Below are 18,437 nucleotides of genomic sequence, written 5' to 3'. Positions count from 1 at the left end.
GTGAGACCTGAGGAGACTCGTGGACTCTAACGTAAGAAAACCTCATGTGTATTCAGATCACATGAAGTTGTAGTACATGCAGCGTTACACCGATTCATCTAGGGTTGGCTCGACGCCAAAGCGCACTTCAAAGCCGACAAAGCTGCTTTGTTGTATCCAAAGAGAAAAGACATTTCAGATCCCAGCGAGGTTATGAATCTGTCCGTAAACCTCTGAAGTGTGGCAAACCGTTCATTTCCCGCTTGTGTCGACAGCACTCAAGTCAGCAGCCAAGCTTTGCTTTTGCAACAGCTGAAAAGTCCGAATCTGTGGTGGCACATTCACAGGCCACCAGCGTGTCAGTAGGGTTTAATGACTGCGGACGCACGCGGTGAAAGACAAGTGATGAGAAGGTCAGTGTTACTGTCAATTATTGTGTGAGAGGGGACACTTAAGAAAGAACACAGCTGTCATTGTGGCCATATTGCGAAATTATTATTGCCATTACATTCCCACCTGACGGAGTCCAGATACTGTTCAGACTTAATGCAAAAGCAGATTTAGAGGCCGTGCGATTGCGTGCGAATACGCCTGGAGCGACACAAATTGAGGGGAGGACACTTCCAACTCTGTAATTCATGTACAGGAATCAGTGGGGAAAGGAACAAGGCCGGATGAAAGTGAAAGAAAGAACTGGATTGCTTTTGGAGTTTAGTCAGAAGTCAGGTTTCCATCCGAATGTAGCACACATTTGACCCAAACTGCCGGAAAACCTGCAACAGAAAACGGACACGGAGGTGTGTTTCCATCCACTACTGTTAGGTGAATATTAGGATTCCGCTGGCCAAGGTAAGTTGGTGGCAGTAATTCTCCAGTCGGTTTCCATTAAACCACTGATGGAGAAGGGGACACGACGAGAGGACGTAATTAAAGTTAAACCTGAAATGGTGAAAAACAATGGAGAAAACACGATGGAAATCTGCCATTTCTGATTGTTTCATGTATTAATGTGAGGAAGGTTCCAGGCTCCTCATCGCTCCACACAGATCTGATGTTTTTGTCTCTTCACTGCGGTGAAAACTCGAGAGATGTTTAAGTCCCATGCTTCACATACATCACCATTTATTTGTTAAGTCTGTTTCCAATGTACTTTGTACGTTTTTCCACCTCAAGCAAGTGTAAAAAAACTTTTTTTAAAAATTTGACAAACTGAAAAATTGCATAAAAACAGATGAATGGAAAGAGTCTGAGCTGTCGCACAAACACACACTCCGCACAAATCACGTATAACATGTATAGTTGACACTTCAGTTGTTTGCGTTTAAAAAGACTTCTGTTTGTTTTTGTTTTTTTGCTTGAATAAATATTTTATAAGACACTGACACACCAACCATTTTGTCATTGAGCTTCAACTTCATCTGAAAGGCTTCTCCCCAATTTGGAGTTACCATCAGTGGCTAGCCTCAACAGACACACACAGAGAGGAACACACCTCTCCCCGCTGCCAGAGATCCCTTTCACTCTGCCGTTAAACCAATGTGACATTTTCCTGTCTACCAATCCTCACACTCGCATTGATCTTTTATTCATGAACTCCATTTATTTCAACCTTTTTAAAATGAATGTCTCAAATGTCTTGATGTTAAATGTTTTCACTGCTTTGATCTGAACTTTGACCTTCCTTCCTATGAATACCTTTTGTAGACTATAACTTCTCTTGCGCTATCGTATCTTTCTTTTAGACTTTATCTTATATCTTGATTGGTTTGCTAGGACCATGGAAAATTAAATCTTATATTTATAGTCTTACAACTCATATCTGAACAGCCGGATACGAAAGCCAAGGCAGCGATCTGTGGACTGGTGTGACGACATTGAATTTTCTCATTTGATTTATGAACCAGCTTTTCAGAAGACGTCTCGAACTTTGTTTTCTGTAATGAAAGGCAGTGTTTTGGAAATCCAGATCAAAAACACCAATTAATCCAAAGGTTTGTGACCTGTGTGGTACTTTGTGGAGACACAGGGGCTAAATGAGAACGTATTTCCTGCTGCTGAGGCGCTAATAAAAAGAATCTTTGTCATTATTGAGTTTCAGGAAACTTTGAGGCATCCAGTTTATTTATGTCTTTCATACACTCAAACCATTGACTTTACTGGGCTCAGGTTTTCAGGGGACAGGGTTTTACACAGCTGAATGTCACCAACATATTTAATGGTAACGTGTGTGTGCAACAAGTACAGAGTAAACATTTGAGAGGACCCCGAATTGATCCCTGGGGAACTCCACATACAGTCAACCTTTATAAAATTGCAAGACTCACGCTCGGGCAAATTAACAAGTTAACAAGCATTCAACTCAAGGACTTAATCTATGGTTAATACGGCACTTTGAATATGGCCGCACTGAGTATCTGATCTCGAAAGTAATCTATCCTTCTTTTTTAGAGCGAAAGACATGCACGATTTTTTGTATCCCGGAATTTTACACCTACATTCACAACATAAGGACAGGGTGAGTTTCATTCTACTTGATCCAGGTTAAAATGCAAACCAACTGCCCACTTAGCCAGACAGACCTTCCCACAGTAAGTGTTCTCAATAATCACGCAGATCAGAGGGTTGGGGATCGGCAGATAATTGTTAACGAAAGAAGCGTCTAGATTGGGCGTTTTTTATTAAGGGTTTTACAACTGCTATAGAATGCAGTGTTCACTTAAGTCTACATCTTTTTACAGAAATTAAAAATAGTTAAAAACTGCAACTGGTAGAGGATGAAGAGAACAGGTGAAACAATTTATAAATTCAGTTCCATTTTTCCAAGATGTGGAAACCAGTGTTGATCTTATTATTAATGATCTGTCTGAAAAATGGCTGTTGTGACGGTTAAATTTCTGAGTTAAGGCTAAATAAATGTCCTTTGCGGATACCAAGGTGTTTCCGCAGGATGTTTAATCTTTACTAGACAGTTTGGATCATATACAGTTACCGTGCTGTAAAGCAAGTCTCTCATAGAAACCGTTCAACTTGTCACCAAAGGTAGTTAATCACTTCCAAAGACTTCACTTTATGTGCTAGGTGTCACACCAGTCGATGGCTAGTTTCTTCTTTGACACCTCCAGAACGGCTTGAGTACTTTCTGCCAATGCTGTTAATTCAGTATCTTTAAGTCCAATGTATGACCCCAGTGGTAAATGGGCACAGTTGTACACTTGAGTGAATCGTAAAGCAAAGATCAAGCGTAACTGATTAATAAAGGAACAGCGATAGTTTATATATGACAACATCAAATATTCTTTTCTTTTTTTACCTTTTTGTGATTTTCCTTCACGAATTTTTCACTAAAAATACCTACAGAGGCATGTGTCTGTTGGTTTTTCAGTACATACACATGTAGGACTTGGGATATGTTTTATCATTTGTATTTATTCATTATATTCACTGTACTGTAAATCTGAACCAGTAACAATACACATACAGTATAAATGAGAAAGGCCACACGTTCAGTCCCAAGTAGCTGTTTGAGTGCAGTTTTCCCAAATCTGCAATGTACTGTACTGTTCTCTTAAACACATCCGTCGGGATGCTGAAAGATGCCAAACAGCATGTTCATGTCAATAAGCAACATATCATTTCATGAGGTCAAATTCAAATATCTAATATTCGACACTCCAGAGAGCAGAAAGTCATTTCACTGACATATATAAAGTAATTGGTCCAGCCACCATCCTAAACTCTCATTAGTCAGAAAACATTACGGTACAGTGTTGAGCTTACTGGGCAAATGAACACTGCCGTGCAGTGGCATTTCTAACAAGCCACCCTGAAGTCATTACTACACTGTGTCTTCTTTTGTGGATTTTTTTTTTTGGTATGCTATAATCATTCACTCTCACTATAAAAATTGTAGATATAACTTTTAAAGATAATTATCCAACACCAAGAGGAAACAGAAAACTACAAAATCCTAACATTATAGTGCAACGTGTCACATATAAATGTCTGTTATTTTCTTTAGATTACAGTGCAAATACATTGAGCAAGCAATGTCACTTTGTATGTTTTCTCTATACAATACTACAGAAGTAACACGATATTGTTATAAATTATGCGAGCCTGATAAACTGTATCCGGACCCAAAGCAGAAAATCAAATAAACAGACAGGTTTTAAACGTTCATGTGGTTACTTCCGCACAGTCTCAAAATAATAACAATCCAATCTAGCAAAAGGAAACTACACAAACATCAATATTTATTCATATCGACAAGTTGTGCACTGAGTAAGCTGGGAGGTTTTCCAGCGAGGTGAAGTGTCCCCCTCAGCGATAGAGGCACATGCTGGTGCTCTGGTACAGGTACATGTAGGCATCACAGAAGAGACGCTTGGCCACACCTTTCATGTCTCGAGGCACCTGACTGGCCAGCTCGGCGGGAGACATTTCCAGGTACGTGCCGACCTCGGGGCAGGCGTGCACCTCAGGGATGTTGAAGCCATCTATTTCTCCTGAACACCATGAACAACTGAGTCAATGAGTATTTGTATAAATGACGCGTGTGATGAGACCAGGTATGAAAACAGAGCGCTCACCTTGTCTGTCCGCCATGCTGTCAAAGAAGATCCAGTCTTCACTGTTTGGTCCGTATTTGATGAAGGACACGTAGTGGCTCGTCTCGATGCAGAGCACGGCGAACAGCTCCAGTTTGTCCCTGGTCAGAGTGTGAGGTATGCTGCGACCCAGGTATCCTTTGGGGATGTCCAGAGCAGCTGGCTGATGGGACCGACGCTGCGGATGAGAGTGTACCTGCAAGGAAAGACAAACTATAAGGGCTACAACTCATGACTAGAGTCATTATCTATCGTTCTCTTATTCTCTATAATCTTATTTTTTCTGCTACAATCTTTTTTATTTTTCATCCCTCCCTAATATGCAAAAAAACACTGTTAATGAATTTTTGCAATTTAATACCTTTCTCACAGTCATACGGACAAATGTATGAAAGATATCACTGAAAGTAAGTAGGGATGATAAGGCCTAGAATTATTTATCAAGTCCATGAATTTACGTCTTTGTCACACAGCTACATTGAAACAATGACTCCTAAGAATATCATCAAATGATCACTAAACACAACCTGCACCTCATGAATCCACGAAGGGATGGATGGATTAACCACTTATAATATCACCTCAAATAATTCATGAGGTGCACATATGGACATTTTACATAACATTAGAGGTCTGGAACAGTGGTACTGGAGACTTTCTGAAATACAAAAAAAACATACAAAAACATTTCATAACTAACATTACTGCCTACGACAGGCTAGAAAAAACATTTAAGACCTTTGTAAATGACTTCAGGGTTTGTTCAGTGTTTTATTTTTATTTTAATAGATATTTGCTTGTTTCCTTCCTGTATGACAGCTCTACCCCTTAATAGCAGCCAGAACTGCTGAAGTGGTGTCACGTGGAAAGCTGACATCAATCCATGCCCTCTATACCCGCCAAGCCCTTAATTATGCCCAAGACGGACAAAATTGCAGAGGTGTCCAGATGATGACGCAAACCTGAGATGAGCACGTCTTGCAGAAGACTTTGAATCCCGTCTGGCTGAAAACGGGATCTTTAAAACAGTCGGCGCACTGTTCCTCGGCCAGGCCTCCGCACAGTATGCACTGCTGCGGACCTGAAACCCACCACAACACATGTTGCATTCACTTGTGCTTGTCCATGTTAAGTCGGTGTGCGCTGGGTGTATGTGTTTGTTTACCCTCGGAGAGGAGGTCAGTGATGTCCAGCTCCAGAGAGGGAATGATTTTGTCAAACATCTTGAATTTCTTTCCAAAGCGAGGCATCTGGAGGATGAGGCAGGAGGGCACCTGCAATTATAGGGCAATGAAATGAGAAGATTACACGCTGATCAGAGAGGATACGCAAAAATGAAGTAATTCCAGGAGATGAGGAGATCTGCTGAGAAAACTGTCCTACAGAGCCATCTGCTGGAGAATTTCAATGAAAGAGGGGAAGCATCAGTTGAATAAATCCAGTGTCCTCTGACATACATGAGCAGAAACCGTCTCGTATTAGCTGCACAGACCGATCAGTTGAGGCAACATATGAAACTCTGGCTAAAGGGTCAGGTTTTGTACAGAACGAGGTGACGATTAATTGGTTAATTATGAATCTGATAGGCAGCTGTTGCACTGTATTACCAAATAAAATAAATACAGTTTCAAAATGCAAAGATTTTGGGGGCTTAATAGTTGTTTATTACGAAATGCACGCAATGTTAATGGTACTGGATTCATTGATCACCTTGATCCAGAGGGTGGAAAATTGCTTTACAAGCCTCACGTTCATCTGCATACTGTACACGTGACAGAGCGGCCATGTAAGATGCTGACCTGCTGAGGTTCTTCCCACAGACACTTTATTTCTGAAAACAGTAACTTATTGCTCAAAGGAATATTTGAAAGGAAACAGTGCTTTGATAGTGAAAATAATCATACAGTGCAGAATTTGTTAAAAGATAATCTGCAAAAGTATTAACAGTTCGTAGAGCTTTATGTCACTGCTGATCGTAGTAACATGACGGTTGTAGGTTAGTGTTACAGTGTATGAAGAGTGTAACAGAAATCCGGGGGGTCTCACCTCTACCAGTTTGAGTCCTGCACTGTGGAAGGAATGTTCCAGCAGCTGCTGGACCGTAGGCAGCACCAGGCTGTGGTTCTGGTCCAGGAAGATCTGGTAGCAGTAGCTCTCCTGCACTTTGCCGGCAGCCAGGCTAAACGGGAGAGGACAAGTAATTAACGACTGTTCCGCAGAGGGGCGGTAACAATTCATTCAAGCTCTAAAGTGGGAAATTAGCATCTAAGAATTTATCGGAGGCGTTGTAAGCGTACAGTTTGAGTAGAGGGTCCAGGGCGAGAATATGGTGCATGATGACAATAAGGAACTCCTCTGGGTCTATAAGGCAACAGTCACATCAACAGTCAATTTTAAACCACAAAACAACATGTGTGTGTGTTTAAGCCTCCAACAGCTCTGCAGGTGACACTAACCCTTCTCCTCCGTGGTGAAGGAGTGACTGTAGCCGTGTTTCTGCAGCTGCTGCCGGAGCTTCATGATGTGCCGCCCTTCCACAAAGCCCTTACTGCAGAGAACACAGACAACATAACATTCAGTGGTTTTTCTAACCAAAAACTTAATTAATTGATCTATGTCTAGCAAAATACATAAAAGCACCTGCGGAGGGGGTTGACAATGTCGTGGAGCAGTGTTTTCTGAATTGGGGCATCTTGAGGTGCTGTTGATTTAAACAGCATAGAGTCCAGCACAGAGGAGCAGGAAAACAAACTGAAACCATAGAAATGAGCAGAGGTTTGACGTGAAAAACCATCACATTACAGTAAAACAAGAAGCTTATTTTTCATTTGGTCTCCAACATTGACAGCAGCCAGTTTTGATTCCCTTCAGTGTGCTATAGAAATAGATTCACAGAGATCTGAAACTAGCTAAAGTACACAACACTGTGCGTGGAGACCATTGTCAAAACTGTGCATTCAATTCAGGGCTGCTCATCTTTTTAAAATTTGAAATTGACACAGAAAGTTTCAAGTCTCTGCAAATGAAATTCCATCGTGTACAGAAATGACCAGCTGTCTGGGCGGTAGGAAATGATTCTAAGCACGACAATGTACTTTGGAAAAGGCTCTACAATGGTAACCTACCTGTGATTTGTAGAGTTCGTGTGATACGCTTCAGTGTAGACCTTAAAATGCACATCGTTTATCATCATATATTCATCACCCTGACCTGAAGAGGGCAGCATCCATGTAGCAGGAGTTGCAGTGGCCTTGGATCCCCTTCATTCGTCCAGTCAGAATCTGGTCAACCTGCTCAGTGCCGACAGGAGGAACAGTCTCCGGCTTCCCTGCGCCCTGCTCTGTCTCTCTCTCTGACGTAACACACAAACACACACATTAGTTATTATGTATGTAAACACATCAAACCATAACACATTACACAACAGGCAGTAACAGATGGTGATCATTTCTGATGCGGCGTTGCCTCCAGCTGTTGTTCCAGCTGGCAGATGCAGCAATCAGCCTGAGATGAGATAGTATTTTATGTACATTACGTATGCAGTTAGCAAAACATAAAAAATACAATATGTAAACTGTATGTACAATATCCCTGTGTGCAATGCTTTTTTCTCTTTTACTAATTTCTCTTCTTGTTTTTTTAAAATGGCGATTGGGAAAAGGGTAAATGTTTTACAAGAAATTATCTTTTAAAATACACGCTTCAAATACGTAGACAGTAAACGGTGCAAAAGCTGGATTTTTCTTTCTAACCATTTGTCACTCTGCTGCCATCGGGACCACTGTGTCCACAGGAAGGCACCAAGTGTCCCCACAGTCCAAACTGTCTAGTACAGCACATGAATTTTAAGGTAAAATATTCCACTGTGCGTGAGGGGAGTTAGAAGTTCAATCCCGTTCTAACCTGTGTCTTCCTGTTTCGGCATCTCCTCACTGTGATTGGCTGATATGCTCTGAAAGCGGGAGTCAGGACGGCAGGAGCTCAGCTTCACAAACAGAGCTCTCCTGGGAGGACAACTGAAGATACGCTCACTTTTAAAGGTACCATCGCTCACTCCCCTGTCTTCCTCCTGCAGACAGAAACACAGACTGATTTGACTGGTGATTGAAATTAAACACTGAATCATGTAGAGCTCCTTAAGTAGTATCATCGGTGTCACAGAAGATGGCGTTGGGTCGTTTGAACCTAATAAATATTCCTAAAGCTTTCGAATGAGTTCCAGCGTTCTATGTTTCTATACTGCAAACGTCTTCGCAAAGTGCAGGTTCAAACCGCCTTTGCCTGAAACTACATATATCAGCTCAAATTAAACATCGTGGCCAGGCAGGTACCTTTTAGTTTCGAATCTGCACAGTAACATGTCAGCGTAAAGCTTACCAGCTCTAGTCCCGCCATGATTTTCCCTTGATCAGTCAGAGCGCCGATCCAGCGGATGATTCCATACGAGTTGCCTTCAGCCAAGGTCACCTCTACCAGAGAGTTCACGCTCAGACCCATGTACGGATCATCGGCGTTTGCTTCCACCGGCGGTGTATCAATGTCCATGCTCTCTGTCTCTACAGTGAAGAATATATTTGGGTGAGATTCATCGCAAATATGGAGAAACAGGCTCACAATTCATCAGGTAAATAGCTGCTCAAACCTGCAGGCACCTCTCCCTTCACGACAAACTCTAGTGGAATGCTAACTTCGCCCCCGGTCTTCCCGTTCTCGTCCTTGTCCTGGAAACGCCAAGAAAAAAATCAAATTGGAAATGTCTTGCAAACTGTCAACTTTGAGCCGAAGGAATTGGCGAATTTATCTAAAATCTGAAGGTTTGGTTGTATCAGAGGACTCAAGGATGAGCATACGAACAATCACAGCACGGCGTCGGGTGGCCAAAAGGACACTTGCAGTATAAGTAGATATGAGGAAAAAAATAAATTATAAGCATCAGCTCATATACAGTACATACAAAGGAAGCCTGGACAGCTACTGATCAGGTAGGATCAACAGTGATCATGTGATCAGCTGAGAAAAAGTGAAAGTCCCAGTCACGGAAGAGGTTGTTGCTATAACAATGACAGGGCGGCTGCAAATTTCATGAACTTACATTTTAAGACATTTAAGACCTTGTTAATTATTGTTATTCACAACGAAATTATAAAAGAATAAGGTCAATGTTATCATTGCTGTGAAAATAAAAAGCAAAGGAAAGTGATCACATACTGGAAATTAGTCTGCGTCACGGGTTTAGCTCACTCCGTCAATGAAACAATATTTGAAGGAGCAAAACACTGCGTCTTTATTATTAGTGCCAATAAACTAAAAAAGTGAAATATTACTCACTGTGGAGATCCTAACAAAATGTTGTCCGTTCTTGTCCTGCACATCCATCACCATGCCATGGCGACATTTATCACTGATGAAGTAAGTGACTCTGTCCCCCAAGGTTAGCTCTTCTGTCTGTGGCCGTAAGGAGGGCTCTGGGACGGAGGGCGACAAGGAACTGGCAACCAAAGGCTTAACTCTGGAGAACGGGGCAAAAATGCCACAATCTTTGGGACAGGAGAAGAAGGTTTCATACTGGTAGGACCCGTTGGTATTCCCCTTCCCCCTGTCTGCTCCCTGGGGGTGGAGAGAAGCATAGCGGGACCCCTGGATTAATGTCACGTTACATCCTCCGCTCGGTCCCTCAGAAAATGAATCTGTACATTTTATTGTTAATGATAAAAAAAAAAAAAGGAGCATATACAGGATCTAAAGGCGCAGTTCATCCTCATTACAAAACATGTTTTGTTTTGTTGTTTTTTTTCACCCCCAGTGGTACTAGCCATGCAGACACTTAGGACACTGCATTTAGGACTAGAATGATAGTGGATTTTTAAAAAAATATTAACACATAAACAAGTGTGGTGACCAAATTACGACTGAGTGGGACATTTTAAAGCTGAAAAATAAACTTTGCATTGGCATCAGTGTTTCTATATTTTGCACCTCTGTTCTGCTGTTTATAGTAACTGCTGTATCCGATATATTGGTGATAAACTATCATTAGGCAATACGTCAGCAGGGCCTGGTGCATTTCATTTTCTGACCTTCTGAGATACCTGCCTCTCAGACTCCGCGTCCACACCCCAATGAAACTGAGGTGAATGGAACTTTCTTTGTTGTGCTCGTAGATCTAAAAAAAACAAAACAAAAAAACCAAATGTGGTGGTTTGCCGCCCCAAGTCATGTTTTGAAGATGCAGTGTCTTCTCGGTGCAGCGTTCCTCTGAATTAGTTGCTACCCAACAAATACTCCCTGAGCAAAGTGGGCAATGTTTGTGGGAGGTGATGGCGCTGTTGAGGCTTTAAGATGTACTGTTACAGTGATACGTAACATTAAAGTAACACGTGTATAAAGTAGTTCCAATGAAAACTGTTCATGGCTTCCGGAAAATACACTATTACCTATAGAGACAGTTTAGAAAGCGAAAACATGTATTTATATACTGTACTCAGAGAAAGTCTGGAGGAGCAGCTCAACGAGAAAAGCCCAGGAAGAAATCCATGCGTTTTCAAACATCATTTCAGGAGCAAAACCCCACATTACACGAAACGTTTTCTGTTCTGTGAACACCACAAACACAGTTCCATTCACCTCCACTGTACGAAGGCGGACGCAGGGGTGGATACTTCAGAACCAAATGAAAGAAAAACTACCGTATATGCATGGACAATGTGCCTTTTGGTTTTTATGTTTTTCGGGTGAACAAACACTTAAAAGCTCCACCTGCAGTTCAATCCCAAAGAACGTTCCTGATAAGGGATCTGGATATTTTGGCCTTGTCAGCCTCCCGACGTAGCGGATGACGCCTCTCAACTCCTCTCCTCCTTCCTCCACAGTGACCGAGGTGCCTTCAGTGAGTCCCGGTGCCGCCCGGAGAGCGGCTCCCTCTCTGAGCCACTTGAGCCTCTCCGTGTCCTCAGGCAGGGCCAGCAGCAGCGCCGCTTCCTCTGCACTCAGGGCCTGCATGTGACCCGGGTCTATCTCGTACGTTAAAGCTGTGTGCGAGCCGAAGGGGGTGACCGCCAGCTTTGAGGGAGAGCCACATCTTTTGACCTCCGACCTGTGCTTGTACTGAGAGATGTGACATATGCTTCCAGCCTTGATGTGTCCAGGGTGTTCAGGTTTTTCTGTTACGATGAAGTAGAGGCTGTCTTTGGACGTCATGTTGCTGAGGCCAGGAGACACACACACACACACACACACACACACACACACACACACACACACACACACACACACACACACACACAGGGTGTATATACACAGGTGTTAATATAATAACAATAAGCCTATTACCAAGTTAGTTGGCTGGAGGCGAGAATGAACACTGTCACTGCACAGCGTCAAACTGAAACCGCAGCTAACACTGAAAACGTTAAATGTAAAGTTTATGGAACAAGTTGAGTCCAGATCCCCCGTCGTTACAAAAACAAGCATTTGTGAGAGACTAAACGTCGGTTTGCGTTACCTTCACTTTTTCGGCACCTTTTGAGTTCGATTTTTTATTTTATCTTCGCTCCTTTCGCTGTGTGTCCGACCTCGGTAAGTTTCACTTCCCCTTTCAGTTCACTTCATGTCAGAGCGTTGTCGTTTGGCTTTTCGCAGCCGTCTGGCGAAAGTTACCGTCTGTGGCTTTTTTAGCCTTTTTTTTTTTTTTTTTTTTGAGTTTGAAAACCGACCAAACAACGACGTACTTCCTCGCCGGGCGTCGTTAATGTTTTTGAAGGAACAGTTTCAGTTGTTTTCAGATCAGTCGACAGCACCTCTTGCTATGAGCCGCAGAGCCATTTACCCTCAGTGTTGTCTCACAGGCAAGCAACGGCTTTACCAGATTAGTGTATCAAATAATAATAATAAGAAGAAGAAGAAAAATTTTGTTCCTCTGAAGAGCAGGTTTGGTGACATGGCGTTTTGTTTAAATCTGGTTATATAGCGTGTATCCTTGGAGCACATAAATATCTCCCTGTTTGCCACCTTTGCAGCTTCATTCTGTAGCCTAGTAGCTGAGACCAGAGCTGTTTTCGCGTCTTTTCAACCAGGTCAAGTCCCAGGTCCCAGGTCCTTCGCGGGCGAGTCCAGCCGAAGCCTCAAGTCGCCAACACGACACTTTGACAGAGCTCCGGAAGGCGCGCTGACTCTCGGGGGAGGCTTCTTCAATGTCAGTGGGAGACCGGGTCTGGTCTCCTCAGTGTTTTGGCCTCCAAGTCTCAAGTTGGTCGAGTCTCGGAGTGGAGGAGTCCAAAGTTGCGATGCAAGTCCTCAGTCTGGCTCAAGTCCAAGTCTCAAGTCTACAGCTCTGGCTGAAAATGTAGTTTTTTTTGTTTTGTTTTTTATTATCTAACAGCTCCATTGTGCCAACGGTGAGCGTTTAGAGAAATAACATTTGACAGCCTCTCTAACTCTTATCATCAGAACAACTCTTCCAAAACTGAAGGTGTCCACTCATTTACATGAACTTTCTCTCTGGTGCCTCTCCATGCAGACACTTGTGGTTTCATGTGTTCAGGTTTGGGGATCTCTCCTTCTCTGTGTGTGTGTGTGTGATTTCCGACCTGACGCCAGCACCGCGGAGGTGGACTCAGTCCTCCCGTATTAAAGTTACGCAACGGCGGCTCTTCCTCTCGGAAACAGTTGGTGCAATTATTCCGGCTAACCCGCGTACCGACGTGAGAACGGTTTTCACTCTTTTCTGGCAAAAGGGACAGAAAAGCTGCAGACAAACGGCAAAACACACTCTGCAAGGCTGAAGAGACTCGATTCGATAACCGAAGAAAATACTAAAACCCAACTACTGATGTTGCGTAGTAGACAGGTGTCTACATCACATTTGAATCTTGTTCTGATGAATTCATTTGAAGGATAAACTGCGTTTAGGAGTTTAAAATGTATATTTCTTTTTATTCAGGAGGAATTGGAAATTTTAGGAATCATCGTATCGTATCATATCGTATTTAACGAATACTGCCTCAGAAATTTATCGTTGCACCTCGGTTTTTTTTTTTTTTTTTTGGCTACCACCTGACAGTTGTCTCTGCAATGAAATTCCACCCTGCGAGACAAAGCTGAGGGGTCACTCGTGAACCTTCCCGTTCGCTGTGATTGGACATTATAAACCCCGTCATCCGCAGGGGCCTAGCTTAGTCGCCGTTTGATGATGTAGCAGATGAGGCGTAAACATGGAGGAGAGGGAAGCTCTGAAGAGACAAATTGAACTTCTTCAGGGTAAGTCCTGCCTTGTAAATGTCGACAGTTGCGTGAGCAGAAAGTGGGTAAAAAAAAAAGAAAAGAAAGGAAAAAGGTAAAAATTCAAGGCCGCCGTGAAGGCGTGTGCGGCCCGCGCGCTCTTTATAGTCGAAAGTTAACAGTTAGCTTTTTCGCCGCCGTCAAAGCGACCGTTAACGCTACTCACCGGTCTAAAAATAGACACGTCTCTGCCCTTCATGATATAGGATGTTATATGTAGAGGTGCCTAGTTCGTACACCGGTGTCTGGTTTATTTATTTGTTTTAATTTTTGTTAGAAGCAGGTAGCTGTTTTTTTGTTTTGTTTTTGTTTTTGTACAGTACGCTGGGAACGTTTAGCTACCGGTAACAGGTCAGTAGTTCTCCTCCCCGGTTCTCTGTTATAATACCAGAACGAACCAGACAGTTTGACTGTTCAGCTGCAAGGTACAGGGGTAAATAAATGGTCGAGCAAATTACAGGCGCGACTTTGATGTCGCACGCCCTTATATCTCATGGATCAGATTGAAATAGTTGATTTCCTTACTGCAAATACCTCAGTCAGCGTCACCCCCCCCCCTTATGTTTTTCTCCAGCCTCAGGTTGTGGTATCACTTTGTCTCCTGTTAGCACTGAGGATTTCGAACATACACTTAGTGGTTATTCTGCCATCATGGGGTTTTTGGGGTCGAGCACATCAGTCTTCTGAGCAAAAACGCTTGACCTGGTTGTGCGTTTATTTCAGCTGATCATTTCCACCCAGACATTTTCCAGTTTAAACGATCCCCACTGTTCCTCTGTTCCACTGTTCCTTTGATCCTAACTTTAGCCCATTTTCGTCGATTTGCGTTGCTTTGTACTCTGGCTCCATGTCTCTCTTCAGTGCTTGTGTCAGTTCTGCGCCAGGGGCCATATCACAGTAACTTCCTAACTTTCAAATCCCGTTTTAACTCTTTGGTAACCATGGTAATTAGCGTTAGGAACTGATTTATGAAAAAAGCCCTTTCAGGTGAATCGCTTCTAAGTCAATTTTCCCATCCCAGCTCAAGACAGGAAAAGTGTATTACACAAGCTTCCTAGAATCTTAAATGAACTCTCCCAACTTTATGATAACTGTTAAGCTGCCCTGACATTCACTTTTCCACCACTCCGCTAACTCGTTTAACACGTATGGCTGCTCTTTCATGGCTTTTACACAATCAACGGAATGTCAGCAGGCAGAACTTATTCGTTGAGAGGCTTATGGCAGACCCTAACAATGTGTCGCGGTTTGACGACAAAACGCTCGCTAGTAGATACGGGCTACCTCGGGCCATGATCCTGCAGTTAGCCGAGCAACTACGACCAGCTTCGGGGAGGCCGTCCTGGCGACGTGGGGCTCTCCTTTCCTTGTCGTATCAATTGTCAGTGTACTTTTTTCTTTTTTTTCTTTTTCTTTTTTTAAGCAACAACAATGCCAGACCTTGTGTGTTATCTCAGCCCACTCTCTCTTCTTTTATCTACCGAGTCAGCGTTGTTGTAAATTCTCCAAAAAGAACAACTTTGGATTTTTCTACAGATTTTACCAACACTTCTAACTCACCTGTGTTTAAGTTAAGTAGCAGTCATTGTTTTTGTTCCACTTTTTTTTTTTTTTTTTTTTTTGTGTACGTTTCAATGAGAAATCTAATGGGTTACAAAAATACCTCAGTGAGATGAGTTGAGAAAAGTATCGTCAGTAGCTAGGTAACAGACAAATTGATAACCAGTGTTGGATTGAGTGTTTAGGATTTCCTAATCTGGGATAAAATAGGATTCATAAAGTTAGTTAGGATTTGCTTCTGTAACACCATAACGGTAAATGCTAATAGAGTACAGAGGCTAATGTCAGTGTTGCTGTTGTCATAATCACATTTCCATCAAAACCTAGAGGAAGCAGTGAGAAGAAGCCAGACACTAAAGTAAACATTCCCTGTCACATCCACAGTCTGCAGCAGGCCAAATTACATTCTGTTTAAAGAGCCAAAAGCTAATGGCTCATGTGCCTGTTAATGCCACATCTAGAGGTAAAACCTCTGTCCTGATCGAAGCTAATTAAACTCACAGCAGACACTGAGTTAAATTTGTTTCCGTCAGGATGGGACTTTCACTGCCTAGAATGTGAAGGTTCAGTTGGGTTAAGATATGGTGACTGTAAAGGTTGCAGCATTAAGGCTGCAACTAACGATTGTTTTCATTGTCAAATAATCTGTCGATTATTTTTCTTGATTGGGCAACTAAAAAAACTGCGGAAAGTGTCCATCACGGTTTCCCAGAGGCTGAAGCGATGTCTTCAGATCGCTTGTTTTGTCCGACCAGTACTCCAAAACCCAAACTCCATTCATTAACATAGAAGAATAAGAAAACTAAGGCTGGGACCAATTAATTTTTGGCATTTTTGCTTAAAGAAATGACCCAGCCCAATGCCCTCTCCATTTTGCCCTCTAAGGAAACATTGGCATTCGTTATGATTTTTTTTTTTTTTCCCCCCACAGTCATTCTGGAAAGACATTATTGAGTTTTCGTTAGAACCACAAATGAAATTCTGTTAATCTCCATTGTACTGGGTTTACTGCAGGGATCACTGAGATGGTTCACTGGAAATCCAGCCAAACAAAATATAAACTGCATTGCTAGATTTTTTTTTTTGCTGTTTGCACTGTCTGGTTTGATGCTAAACTGCATTTTATTGTACTGGTACATTTGACATGATGGTAAAGCTAAATCTAATGTTTTTTATTTGTGAGCCAACCAATTAATCTGGTTCATAGTTTCCTATTATTATTTATCGGTCTGCTAGTGATTGACAACCAAATCTCCCTTTTTTTCTTTTTTTTTAAATTCCCAGATCTCATTAATAAACACAAGAGTGTCCATGGTGACGCACCATTTACAAGAGTTGAGCAGAGGCATCTAGAAGCTCCAACATCAGCCAGAGCCACGGATCACAGCACATCTCTCATCCATCCTCACAGCTCCAGAGGGAGACTTTATGCTCTTCAGACCCGTGGAAGTTGGAGGAAAACGTACTCTCTGAGAAACAAGAACCATCAACCCTCTGTTGGACATCACTCAGCTTCTACCTCCTCCTCTGTGGATCAGTCTAGTTCCCCACCTGTCTCTCACAGCATCTCACTGCCCAGCCGAGGCAGAGGAGAGGAAAGTGATAGAACCAATACTGCTGCTTTATCGTCAGGGATTGCTCAACAGAAGAAAGACGGACATGTAAGCAGCATCACAGGAATTAGGGAAGAGGCAACAAAGAAACCTTCCACAGATGCTCTATGTAAAAGAGGGGAAGGGGCAGCTTTGTCTAAGCATCAAGATGCAAAAGGAGGTTCAAGCTCAACAGGCCCAAGCTTGCAACATGAAACGCACCACAGACATATTCAATTTCAGCAGAAGGGTGAAAGTAGGCACTTTCCCCTTCCAGGGGGAATAGTCTGTGGTTCTTCAGAAGTGCCTCCTAAAGTCAAGACCAATACCTTGACCTTGCAGAGCAGCTCTGAAGAACAGATCAAACCTTTGCTGACCAGCAAAACCAGCACTGAGACTAAACAGACTCCAGCAGTTCCTACAACTGGTAATACCACATTACCTCTCTCTGCTCAGTCTAAGGTAGCTAAACAACCTTCCCTTGACCTCACATCTCAGACCAACCAGGCCCAAGTCAGTAGATCTTTTTTGAAAAAATCCAAGTTCACTTGGGTGAAGAGCCAGAGTGTGGAAGGTGTGGAGTCCAGACAAGGTAGCTCCATTTCTTTACCCACAGGAAAAGCTGTGACTGTTGTCCCAACGTCAGTCTCCAAAGCAGGAGCTTCCAGTGGAACCTCCCCCTCATTCACGATCAGTAAGAGAACCCCTGCTAAGAAGTTACCCCGAAAGCTTAGCCCGGTCACTGTCGCCCCCAAGACCTCCAAGTACAAATGGGTCTCCTCCTCCGCTGGAGGCCAAGCCAAGATGTCTCGAAAACCAATATCGCCCAAAGCCCTGATTCTTGCTCAGAGAGCTCTAGAAAAAGGAGAGGTCCCCAAGAAACTCAGAGCACCCTCCACTCCCTCTGCTAAAATAAAAAAGACATCCAGCCCCTCACTCAGTAGCCGTTACCGTTGGAAGGCTGGGGGGCAGAGTACCTCTGAAGCAGCAACAGCAGGGGCAGCAGAGGTTCGTCGTAGGTCTGCCTTCCTCTGGACTTCAGAAAAAGGCACCAAAGGAGTGAAAGGAGGGCATGTTGTTTCCCCATCTCTACCTCAACGTGCCTCCCTCCCATCCTCCTCCCCTAGTGGGTTCAAACTCCGCAGCAGGATGAAGATCATTAGGAAGTCTGCTTACAGGTAAATAATGAAAACATGCACATGATCTGATTGACTTTCTTCCAGGTCTATTTCTGCACTGGGAGCTTCTGTAATTATGTTTGTATTTTTTATTGTAACTGTCCCTTACCAGAAGGTGGCAGCAAAGTATGGCCTTATATATTTGTATGTCCTGGTTCATGTTAGACTGCTGTTTTTTTGTACATCAATTCATAGTTTGTTTGTTTTATTTTATTTATTTATTTTTTGACATAATTAGCTTAATA

At 42.8% G+C, this 18,437-nt stretch overlaps 2 protein-coding genes across 2 annotated transcripts in view; one reads left to right on the top strand and one right to left on the bottom strand.

The window, feature by feature from the left end:
- Nucleotides 1-3,838: 3,838 nt before the first annotated feature.
- Nucleotides 3,839-12,404, bottom strand: cyldl (cylindromatosis (turban tumor syndrome), like). The gene is made up of 15 exons (XM_040129428.1): nucleotides 12,088-12,404; nucleotides 11,343-11,787; nucleotides 9,915-10,193; nucleotides 9,229-9,307; nucleotides 8,964-9,142; nucleotides 8,490-8,655; nucleotides 7,797-7,938; nucleotides 7,227-7,337; nucleotides 7,043-7,134; nucleotides 6,884-6,947; nucleotides 6,633-6,765; nucleotides 5,752-5,860; nucleotides 5,549-5,667; nucleotides 4,569-4,782; nucleotides 3,839-4,484 (listed from the first exon to the last, which is right to left on the bottom strand). Exons 2-15 carry the CDS (start codon nucleotides 11,781-11,783, stop codon nucleotides 4,300-4,302), a joined length of 2,313 nt encoding a protein of 770 aa, XP_039985362.1. The 5' UTR covers nucleotides 11,784-11,787; nucleotides 12,088-12,404; the 3' UTR covers nucleotides 3,839-4,299.
- A 1,357-nt stretch (nucleotides 12,405-13,761) lies between these two features.
- The window catches only part of zc3h3 (zinc finger CCCH-type containing 3), a 65,828-nt gene continuing 61,152 nt past the window's right edge, over nucleotides 13,762-18,437 (top strand). Inside the window, exons 1-2 of the mRNA XM_040129602.1 lie at nucleotides 13,762-13,841; nucleotides 16,707-18,192. Coding sequence (XP_039985536.1) covers nucleotides 13,796-13,841; nucleotides 16,707-18,192 — 1,532 coding nt within the window. The 5' untranslated portion in view covers nucleotides 13,762-13,795. The remainder of the gene's footprint in view (nucleotides 13,842-16,706; nucleotides 18,193-18,437) is intronic.

The sequence above is a fragment of the Xiphias gladius genome, chromosome 6, assembly GCF_016859285.1.
Source record: "Xiphias gladius isolate SHS-SW01 ecotype Sanya breed wild chromosome 6, ASM1685928v1, whole genome shotgun sequence".
In the NCBI taxonomy this organism is placed as follows: Eukaryota; Metazoa; Chordata; class Actinopteri; order Istiophoriformes; family Xiphiidae; genus Xiphias; species Xiphias gladius.
Note: the sequence above shows the minus strand (reverse complement) of the source record. Positions and strands in the feature narration are given on the sequence as shown.